We start from the raw sequence: 11530 nt of genomic DNA, 5'->3' as shown, positions 1-11530 counted from the left end.
AGCGAAGTTGCAACGGCAAGAAGGAGGAGATGACTGGGGTGGACTTGGAGGAGAGGGAGGAGATGGCCGCCGATGAGTAATTGTGGAATGTGTAGCACCATGGCGGCGGTTATGCATTCGACGAGAGGGGCGGCGTGTGCAAATTTTCCTAGGACTAAACTCCCCCTAGATTAAAACGCGTCCCCACCTTGTCACGAGTACCGGCCCCACTCGTTTTAATATTTTCGCGTACTTTCATCGGAGTACTACTTTCATCGTAGTATGATATTAGTTACACGCTAAACACCGGAGTAACATAGACCATTGGATAGATGCATGAACTGGTGAGATGTGTTAAATCTCCGTGTTCTTTTTATATTCGTAATAGAGGTATAGATATGGATGTACTAAGAAAACACCTATTTTTTTAGTTTAACACCCTCAACTCCGAGGCTAACATGATCCTTTGGCCTACAAATAAGAACCTATTTAGCTAGTCGGTATTTCTGTTTATGTTCATCACATTGTCAAAATAAGCAGGATCTATAATTTTAATCTAAACTTTTTGTACCCCTTGGGTATTTTGAAAAAGGATAACCTAAACATCGGTAGGATAGTGAGGACAATGTAAATGAGGACAAGACAGCCTGTGTAAGATAGTAGATTGCCCATCCAACTGCTTAGCTTTTTCTCAAAGAGGACCTCAATACTCTTCCGGTCCTTATTCAGCAGCTTACGATGATGGATAAGGATACCAAGATACCGGAAAGGGACGAGCCAGGCCCGCAACAAAAAGGTTACTTATACCGGTCCTCAACCTCTTTGGCCTTGCCAAAGCAAAAGAGCTTGCTCTTATGAATTAATCTTGAGGTCAGAAAGTTGTTCGGATAAGCAACTTCATATGAATTGCTTTCTCCATGTCATGTACGATGAAAATGGTGCTATCACCCACATACTAAAGTATGGACACACCACCATCCATGAAAGTGTGGTATGGACTTAATATTATTGTTAGAATTAATCCGAGGCACGTAGTCGACCCACCGAGAAACAAGCAATCATAGCACAATGACGACATCGAGATTTGTTAACGAGGTTCGGCGAACTCGCCTACTCCCCAGGGCAATGACTACGGGCCCTCCTCCCCGAGATATCACAACACCGGCCACCTGGGCGCCGGCACAATCCGCCGGCTTGCCCTTGCGTGCCTGTTGCCATCTAGCCGTCATGGGTTACAACGTGGGGTGCCTCCTTATATATAAGAGGCCAAGAGTACAACGTGTCGGACTCCGACACTGCACGTATCCTACCCACACTACAACACCAAGTCCCAACTCATACAAAATATTGGACACAAACTCAACAATTATTAGAGTATTTTGGAAAAGAAGGATCATATATTTATTAAAGTTGAGTATCAAACTCCAGTACTGAAGTACAAAAAGAACATGTGGCATGGACTTGCCTGTTAACTAGAGGGAAGGGAATGATGTTCATGTAGCTGATGACCTCATATTCTTTTAGATAATGCAAGAGGCCTTGCTGGCACCATACACACGTCAGTTCAATCTAGTTTTAAGCACAAATTGTCAAGTGTAAGCAAGCATGTGTTGTGCCTCCCGGGCATAGGCAAGAAATGTCGCTTCCTGAACTCTTTTTGTATAAACGTGATTGATTAATCGGTGGATGTGAATGAAAGCCTAGCTTGGGATGATTGTTAATTAGGTCTTGTGCATTCCAGGGTCATATATATACCTATACAAAATATGCTTGGTCAACTTGCTCGGTGCAGCAGGGCCGTTGGTGCTCGATGGATCGATACATGTCTATATATACAACCCGTTGGCGTTCATTTCCCTGCCGGCCGTGAGAAGACACACCGAGACGACCTGAAACTCTCACCTCAGCCGGCCCGTGCATTGTGCCGGTGTGCCTCCTCCGGGGAGGGGATGGGGAGGTCGCCGTGCTGCGACAGGCGGAGCGTGAAGCGGGGGGCGTGGTCGCGGGAGGAGGACGCCATCCTCACCGGCTTCGTCCAGAGGTTCGCCAATGCCGGCAACTGGATGACGCTACCACACAAAGCAGGTGGTTAACTTGCTCTCCCCTAGCCAGTACTACTCCTACTAATTTGTGCGCGTGCATGGACGGTTTTGAATTTCTGTCTGAGAAATATTTCAGCCATTACCAAAAATCACACTGAAATTCGGTTATTTCGGTTTTCATTTCAGCCCAAGGACAAAAATTTCCACTTGAATTTAGTTAAGCATGTCCTGACATCATGAGAATGTTTGCTCACTGCCTAGATTGGCATGGATGATTTTTGTATGTGTGTGAAAGTGATTTGGATGTATTATAAAAGTTCACAGAAGTACAAAGCATCTCAAACTCAAACATAACAGAAATTACATCATCTTCCCTTTCTGATTAATCAAATTGTCTGTGTATGCCTGCATGGATGATGGATCATCAGGGCTTAACCGCTGCGGCAAGAGCTGCCGCCTGCGGTGGCTCAACTACCTCCGCCCGGCGCTCCGGCACGGTCAGTTCACCGACGAGGAGGACAGCCTCATATTGTCCCTCTACGCCGACATCGGAAGCAAGTATATATAGCTAGCTAGCTGCATGCGCTGCATGCATCTCTTTGTTCCTCGAAACATTAGTCTGGCAGCTAAAACTTATGTCACCAGGTGGTCCGTGATCGCCGCCAAGCTCCCCGGCCGAACGGACAACGACGTCAAGAACCACTGGAACACCAAGCTCAAGAAGAGGCACCTGCTGGCCATGGCGCCGTCACCAACTCCTCCTACCCCGGCCACCGACAGCCCTTCCGCCTCCGACGCCGACGAATCCTCCCTCCCCCCTCCACCTCTCGACGAAGAAGCCCTCGCCACGGTTGACGACGGCGGAGAGCTCAAGCACAGATCGGAGGAGCTGTACGCCGAGCTCATGGGGCTCATCCAGCAGCAGCCCATGACCGGGGACGTGAGGTCTTCATCGTCGTCGTCGTTGTCATCGACACCGACGGCTGGTGCAAGTTCTGCCGGGGTCAGCAGCGCTGCGTGGTCCGTAGACGACGAAGAATTCTTGCCGGAGTCTAGCGGGAGCAGCATGGTCGTTGACCTTCACGATCCTTGCGCTGCTCACGCATTCGGTGCGACGTCTTTCCAAGACTTGCTGGCCTCATCTTATGACGAGATCATAGGGACGGAAGGGTTGCTCTACTACTAGGAACGAATTGGGGTTCTAGGTTCTGAACTAGCGCGTGATAAAACCACTGAACCGTTGTATATAAGGACAGTATATTTGTTATTTCTAAGTCATCATATACAAGAGGAGTATATAACAAAAAAAACTACCACAATTCTGCAACCGTCCTCCAAAACTATCATTTTACATTTTTAGCTTAAAAATTACCAAGATTCTCCTTTTTTTTGCTAAAAACTACCACTTCAAGTTAATGACCGATGTAAGCTCAAACTAAGGGTGATTATGACATATGGCGCGCTCATTAGGGCTGACGTGACACGAAGTCAACCCCATTAAGTTGCATCATTATGTTGACCGTTATGACAATTTGGGCCTACATGTCATTCCTAGAAAAAAAAGCACCAACGTTGACTCTCCTCGGTGTGATGCACCTTGGGCCTCACGCCGGTGCATCATGCCGCCGCCTCGTGACTGGCCGGCAAGCCACCTCCCTCCTGACCCGATGCGCGCCACACACACCATGCGAGCTATCTCTCCATGCCGCGGCCGACCACCACGCCAGGAAGGGCCGATTGACGCATCTACTACTCCCTCCGTCCCGTAATATAACGTTCTTATATTATGGGACGGAGGGAGTACATTTTAAATGAACATTACTGCATTTTATACCTAAATCATATAAAGAGGTTGATGGTTGTGGAAAATAGTTTTCCGTTGCATGCAGCATGAATGCTTCTATTATCTGCAAGTGAGGGTTTACTTGACTCGTATTCCCTCCATTTACTTATACAAGGCCATAATGAAAAATACATTTTACATCTATACAAGGCCATCAACTGTAATCGAGATAAAAGTTAATGATATTATCTTGAACTAGCAGCATATTTAATACTGCATGCATGCAATTATAATGACACTCCAATTAGCTTTCTATCCCTTCCTTGAATTCATGCGATGTATTAATGATCCCAATAAACAAAAAGAAAAGCTGATTTACGAAGCAAGGCATTAAATTTTATCTTGACACCTGTAATATGAGTTTGTGGCCTTGTATATAAAAATGGTGGGAGTAGTTAGGGTCAATAATTTTAAAATGTGAACTGATCCCCTTTCAAATATGAATTCAACTGCATGCTTATATTTTAGCATATAAATCATATTTAGTTGATCAAAGTTTAACTCAAAATACAAGGGGTCCAGTAAATCCGGAAAAGATTAGCCGATTGATGTGAACTGATCATAACTTCGATAGTTAGGTTTCTTGTGGTGGAACCAGTCCGCCAGGGTTTGAGTTCTAAATTTGGCACTGATGCTCGTATTTCTTAGATTTATTTCATCTTTCGGGCAATGTTCATTCAGTCGACTACAAAACGCTTGTGATGACTCTGTCCATCTCAACATGTTGTGCTGGCTCAATGTCTCATATGTGCTCCTAGAGGTCGGGTGTATGTCGTCCATAAAGAAAAATGTATGTAAACGTTTGCGATTGTATTGTGCTAAAGCAAATCAGCCATTGGATTAGCCAGCAGCGTTCCACTAGAAAAGGGGGGAAATTAGCTGCAGCAAAGGACCGGCATCGTGCTGCTGAACATGATTCGGGATTCGTCACTCAATCAGCTGACAGTAGGAGCGCTTGTGCATGAATGAATATGATCGTTGATCTTGTCAGCTTTTTCTTGCGTGGTTTCTTTCAGCTCGTCGTCAGAGATGGACCGAACAGGCACGTGAAAGTGTTTGATGCGTGGCGTGAGGAACATCTCAGCCAGCCAAATGAGAAGAGGCAGAGCATGCATGCAGCTGGCCGCACTTGCACATGGAGCTGGCGGTGGCGGCACAAAGAGGAAGAATCCCAACAAGAGTAGTAGACGGGTATGAGCGTCCGTGGGACGGCGGAGCAGGCATTTGAACCCACCACTGCTCATGTGGAGCAGCGGCCGGCGGAGGAAGTAGACGACAGAGGGCGGCGTGGATTGAGCAGCCCTCATGGAGCTGTGCGCAGGCCGGGAGAGGCCAGCTTCAACAGACGAGCGACGACGAAGCAGATCTAGAACTGCACCATGCCCACCGGCGATCTTCTAGTGCAATGCCGAGGGCCAGCTCCTTGTCGACATCGATGCCATCGTCGGCCGGCTGCCGGATCTTGACATGCTCGCCGGAGACTAGATTGGATCGAATTGGAGAAGGGGAGGAGAAAAGACGGAGCTTGAACGGAGCAAAGAGAGCGTGGGGTTTCTCGATTGGGGTGTTTTGTGGGGACGGATTAGGGTAGACGATGGGTCAGGCTGACGTGACAGACCTACTCGGGCCACTTTATATCCGCCTTATATTTGGGCCTGATATGAAGGACGACGAACAGTTCGAACATTTAAGACAAGTTTAAGGTGCGTGAACGGGTCGATCTTTTTGACCGGTGAGCCCGCTCGCGCATTCGAGACGTCCAGCTATAGATGGTGTAAAGCACTCGGTGTTGTACTCGTATGATTCTGTGTTTAACATAGTATGTTTTACTTTCTTTTGACAGTTCAAAATCTCCTTTATTCTTTTTTTTTTGCAATGAAAATCTCCTTTATTCAATCACGAGAATAGTACGTAGAATCATTTCCAAGCCTGGAGACAGTAGCCTCAGAGGCATCTTCTAACCAAACATTGGAGGATTAAAGCTAGTTCATGTGCTACTTAAGTAAATTCTCTATGGCTAGCAGATAATTTGTTTTACTTGGTTGCTAAGAGCACCTGCAGCCGGGCGCCTCAAACCTGCTTCCTACGTCCAGCAGGCCGCCCAATCATATTTTTTCGACCCAGACGAACGCCTCAAACGTCCGAACTGACCGGCATTTCTCATGTCTAGCCCAAATATGAAGCGGATATGGGGGCGTCCGGGCATGCCCGTCACGTCGGACTGACGAAGGGGTCTTAGCCAGAAATGCCCTCAAATCTGGCGGTCCGAAGCTCGTCTTCTCTGTCGGACCGGTGACGCCGCGTAGCGCAGCTCTGGCGGGCCGCGTAGTGCCTTGCCCGGCTATTTAAGTCGACCGGCGACACCGAAACCGTACCATCCATCCACACTCATGTCCGCCGTCGCCGCCACTTCCCACTCCACCCGTCCGTCTAGTAGCCATACCTCCACGCCACCGGATGAGAAGCGAGTCATTTCTGACGCCGGAGCTCCTTGAGCAGATCCAGGCTAGGCGCGAAGCCCGGATCGCCGCAGGGCTACCTCCGGATGCAGTGGATCCGGAGGAGGAGGAGGTGGAGGTGGAGGAGGACGATAGGAGAACGACTTTGAGGAGGAGGAGGAGGATGAGCCGGAGGAGGAGGATGTGGGGGATGCTGGCGACGGGGATCTGCAGGCGGAGCGGCAGGCCATCATCGATTCCTTTCGGTCGGAGTCGGCTGCGGAGGCAAGACACTGTCGGCGGCAGGAGATGAAGGCGCAGCAGGCCACGGAGGAGGCGGAGATGCTCACCTACATGGATGAGGTCGAGCAGGAGGAGGATGAGTCGGGGCCCTCCTCCCCGCCCTTCCAGCCGGCGCCCGGCACCGTCGGCATGGACATCTTCGAGGACGAAGACTAGTTAGGGAAGTACGATAGTATGTAGTATGCAAGATTTCTTTGCAAGCTTTGTATGGACCTAGGGGATGAAATATGAGAGAGACGAATGCAGAGTGGCTATTTTAAAACGTGCCCGGTCATTATTTGCGGACGCGTCTGGGCATGTCTGCGGGCATTTGAAGGACGAATTGGCCAAATCCAGCTATAGATGCTCTAAAGATCCCAAAAGGTTTTATGTACAGGGAATTTTTTGGGTTTGTAGAATTAATAAGCACTAGCTAGCATATTCCAAATCCCTTAATTTTTTTGGTTGGCATAAGTAGTAATTATCTCCTTAGGATATCTCCAACACTGATCCTTAAACCGTCCGCATATGTTTGGACCACGTTGTCCGGACCGCGAAAGTCATTCGACACGATCTTGTATCGGTCCACGACGCGATCCGGGCTTACTTTCTTCGGTAAAACGGAGATAAACGTGGGGGAGCTTTCTGGGCGTCCGAACAGCAGACACACCCGCTTCTGACTGCCCTGGCCCACCCAAACCCTCCACCTATCCCTCCCGGTTTTCTTTTCGATGCACGCGCCGCTTATTGCTCCGCATTCATGTCGGCCCAGAGCACGCAGCACCCGACATTGATGCCGTGATGTGACCAGAGGGAGGGAGACACTGGCCGACGCGACCTCTCGGGAGCCGCATCTTCAATGCCGCTTCCCGATGAACCAAGTCTGCCGTTGCGCCCCATTAAAGAGGCTGGCCGGCCCTTCACATGGTCTGGCCTCGGCTATATAAGAAGCGCTCTGGCGCCATCCACATCGCAATCTATCTGCTCTTCCTCCTCCTCCTCCTTCCCTCTCCCCGCCCATCTCCCTCCACAACTGCGGGGTGTGCAAAATCATGGGCTTCGGTGCCGACAGGCGGCAGTTCCGGGACGGGCTCCAGCGGATCGTGGCAACATCGCCCTCGAACTCCGGGGCGCTGTCCTCATCGGCGGGCGGCTCCTCGACGAAGTCAGAGATTGTCATCTCATCCAGCAATGTGGATGACCAGCCGCCGCAGCAGCAGTCCGCGCTAGTGGCGACGGGCCTGGTGTACGCTGCCACCGACGCGGAGTACGAGGAATAGATCGAGGTGATGCTCCGTCGCTCCGTGCTCCACCTGAACGGCCCTGCTCCGCCACCAGGGACGCTCCTCCCCGTGCAGCAGGAACCGGCATTCGCTCTGCGCTCTCCGTCGCGCGACCGCGGCGTCCAAATTGAACCTCGCGTGAAGGAAGAGCGCCTCTCGCCGCTGCGCCGACGTGTCAAGGAGGAGTGCCTTTTGCCGCCGCCCCGACACGTCAAGGAAGAGCGGTTGCCTCCGCCGCCCCGGCGCGTCAAGGAGGAGTGCTACACGCCGCCGCCCCTACCCAATGCGATCGCAAGAATGGCGCGCGGTCGTATTCTCCAGTACCTTGGCAGAGGCGGCGGGTGTTCGTCGCCCCGAAGCGCTATGACGGCGTAGGAGTACGCAAGAGGGTGGCGGACCTGGAACTAACGTTAAGTGATTTCGAGTGCTCTTGACTTTGTTGAGTTTCACCATGATGAAGCCGTCAACAAAATTCACCTCCCCTCGGCGCCGCCCACCCAAGAAAGAAGTAACCGTTACCACGAGGGACCAGGCCGGCGGCCGCCCCACGCAAAAATCGCTTCTTTTCTCCCCCCCAAAATTTCAAAATTCGAACTCCCCCTCAAACTAACGATCCACCAACGCCGTCAGCCCCACCCCTCCCCCCTCTATAAATCCCGCCCCACCAAACCCTACCACCGCACTAACGCCATCCCCCAATTCCCCACCCCACCACCGGCGCCGCCGCACCGCACCTCGCCGCCGTTCGCCCGCCCGTCCTCCGAAACGAAGGGAAGATGAGGGAGATCCTGCACATCCAGGGCGGGCAGTGCGGGAACCAGATCGGGGCCAAGTTCTGGGAGGTGGTGTGCGCGGAGCACGGGATCGACCCCACCGGCCGCTACGCCGGCGACACCGACCTCCAGCTCGAGCGCGTCAACGTCTACTACAACGAGGCCTCCTGCGGCCGCTTCGTGCCCCGCGCCGTCCTCATGGACCTCGAGCCGGGGACCATGGACTCCGTCCGCTCCGGCCCCTACGGCGGCATCTTCCGCCCCGACAACTTCGTCTTCGGCCAGTCCGGCGCCGGCAACAACTGGGCCAAGGGCCACTACACCGAGGGCGCCGAGCTCATCGACTCCGTCCTCGACGTCGTCCGCAAGGAGGCCGAGAACTGCGACTGCCTCCAAGGTCTCTGCTTTTTCTTCTCCCCCTGTTTCTTCCCCGTTCCTCTGTTACGTTCACCCGTCCGCCCTCCGCGCCGTCGGGGTAGTTGGATCTGGAGCGGAAGGGAAGCGTTGGCTGACGGATCTGTGCGGGCATGGCAGGTTTCCAGGTGTGCCACTCGCTGGGCGGCGGCACCGGCTCCGGCATGGGCACGCTGCTCATCTCCAAGATCCGGGAGGAGTACCCGGACCGCATGATGCTCACCTTCTCCGTCTTCCCCTCGCCCAAGGTCTCCGACACCGTCGTCGAGCCCTACAACGCCACCCTCTCCGTCCACCAGCTCGTCGAGAACGCCGACGAGTGCATGGTGCTCGACAACGAGGCGCTCTACGACATCTGCTTCCGCACCCTCAAGCTCACAACCCCGAGCTGTAAGATTCCTCCATCATTTCTGCAGCCTTTGCATTCTTATTACTGTTTGATGATTGCTGATGCCTGATGTCCACTGATCAAACAATCCAACAGTCGGCGACCTGAACCACCTCATCTCGGCCACCATGAGCGGGGTCACCTGCTGCCTGCGCTTCCCGGGGCAGCTCAACTCGGACCTCCGCAAGCTGGCCGTGAACCTCATCCCGTTCCCGCGGCTGCACTTCTTCATGGTGGGCTTCGCGCCGCTCACCTCGCGCGGCAGCCAGCAGTACCGCGCGCTCACCGTGCCCGAGCTCACCCAGCAGATGTGGGACGCCAAGAACATGATGTGCGCGGCCGACCCGCGCCACGGGCGCTACCTGACGGCCTCGGCCATGTTCCGGGGCAAGATGAGCACCAAGGAGGTGGACGAGCAGATGCTGAACGTGCAGAACAAGAACTCGAGCTACTTCGTGGAGTGGATCCCCAACAACGTCAAGTCGACGGTGTGCGACATCCCGCCCACGGGCCTCAAGATGGCCTCCACCTTCATCGGCAACTCGACGTCCATCCAGGAGATGTTCCGGCGCGTGAGCGAGCAGTTCACGGCCATGTTCCGGCGCAAGGCCTTCCTGCACTGGTACACGGGGGAGGGCATGGACGAGATGGAGTTCACCGAGGCCGAGAGCAACATGAACGACCTCGTGTCCGAGTACCAGCAGTACCAGGACGCCACCGCCGACGAGGAGGGCGAGTACGAGGACGAGGAGGACGACGCCGACCTCCAGGACTAGAGATCAACCGAGTACCGCGTATGATTATTGGTTCTCTTCTTATGTTAATTTGATTTGATGATTGCTTTAGGCTTGTGTAGTGCTGTTTCTGTCTTTCTTGGTGGGTGCTGTTGTTGAGGAGCAGAAAACTCATGGAAGGGTGGTTGCTGGTGAGATAGCTTGGTATAACCTCTGGCACAATTGCTGTGTGCAAGCAACGCCCTGTTGCGTTCTACTGGTAGTGGTGTGTGTTGTCTGGTGTCCAGTGTCTAACTATCATGTTCAAATCTAATGTAATTTGAAGTTGCTTGCGTCTGATTTCAGTTCATGATTTGTGGTATGCTCTTGATCTTGTTCTGTTTCATGCTGTGAAATGAAATGTTAGCTAGCACTGCTAGGGAGCTTCTTCTCCTCTCAACGTTGTTGCTGTCGATCTGCAAATGGCGATGACAGATTGTACACCATCTTGCTGTTCCAGTGTTTACATATTATTGGTTGCAGTGCACATATGCCAGCATTGTCTGGTTGTAGTTGTCCATCCATGGATCTTGTTCTCTGCATGCTGCACCACAGTTGGTGATGGCCATGCCAGCATTGACTGGCTGTAGTTGCTTGGGCAGATCGCATCACATGGACGCATGTGTAGCAGCACAGCACACTTTGCCGGACAGCAAAGTTGCTCCTTTTTTCCCATTCTGCATTGGTTTACAAACCCCCCTGTGCATGGGATAGATCTATGTATCATTTACTATTACCTCCGTCCCAAATTACTTGTCTTAAATTTGTCTAGATCGGATATATATATATATATAATAAATTACCTCCGTCCCAAATTATTTGTCTTAGATTTGTCTAGATCGGATATATATATATATATATATATATATATATATATATATATATATATAAATTGTGCTACGTTGGACCGGTCTTATCTCAAGTTGCTTGTGAGATTCTGTCTGTTTGACCGGTCATCATCTTGTTCCTCTCGCTGCTCTGTTTCTGAGCTAGTAATTTATATATCTACCTTGCGATTCGTCTATCTTATCCTCTGTGTAGCTGGGTTGATCTCCAAGCAGGCAACAGCACTAGTTTATGCTGCTGCCTTGGAGGATCATGCACACAGACACACTACAGAGACTGAGGCCATCAAGCAAGATTCTGCATATGCATGTGGCCATCCACTCTAGATCCACTGACGCGATCTCGACGAGATGACTTGGAGATGCAGCAATGGATGGAGTTATCTTGTTCATGGATCTTGTTCTCTGCCTGCCACACTAGACCAATGGATGGAGAGGCAGATCACATCACATGGACGCCATGTGCAGGT

At 51.7% G+C, this 11530-nt stretch overlaps 2 protein-coding genes across 2 annotated transcripts; both read left to right on the top strand.

The window, feature by feature from the left end:
• Positions 1 to 1928: 1928 nt before the first annotated feature.
• Positions 1929 to 3207, top strand: LOC119298508 (transcription factor RAX2-like). The gene is made up of 3 exons (XM_037575885.1): positions 1929 to 2064; positions 2450 to 2579; positions 2667 to 3207. The coding sequence occupies exons 1-3, from the start codon at positions 1929 to 1931 to the stop codon at positions 3205 to 3207; spliced, it is 807 nt and encodes a 268-aa protein (XP_037431782.1).
• Positions 3208 to 8543: 5336 nt separating this feature from the next.
• LOC119304268 (tubulin beta-2 chain) lies at positions 8544 to 10530 on the top strand. Its single transcript, XM_037581448.1, has 3 exons — positions 8544 to 9037; positions 9175 to 9444; positions 9539 to 10530. The coding sequence occupies exons 1-3, from the start codon at positions 8644 to 8646 to the stop codon at positions 10216 to 10218; spliced, it is 1344 nt and encodes a 447-aa protein (XP_037437345.1). The 5' UTR covers positions 8544 to 8643; the 3' UTR covers positions 10219 to 10530.
• Positions 10531 to 11530: the final 1000 nt, after the last annotated feature.

This window comes from Triticum dicoccoides, chromosome 5A, assembly GCF_002162155.2.
Source record: "Triticum dicoccoides isolate Atlit2015 ecotype Zavitan chromosome 5A, WEW_v2.0, whole genome shotgun sequence".
NCBI classification, from domain to species: Eukaryota; Viridiplantae; Streptophyta; class Magnoliopsida; order Poales; family Poaceae; genus Triticum; species Triticum dicoccoides.
This window is presented reverse-complemented; position numbering and strand designations above follow the sequence as displayed.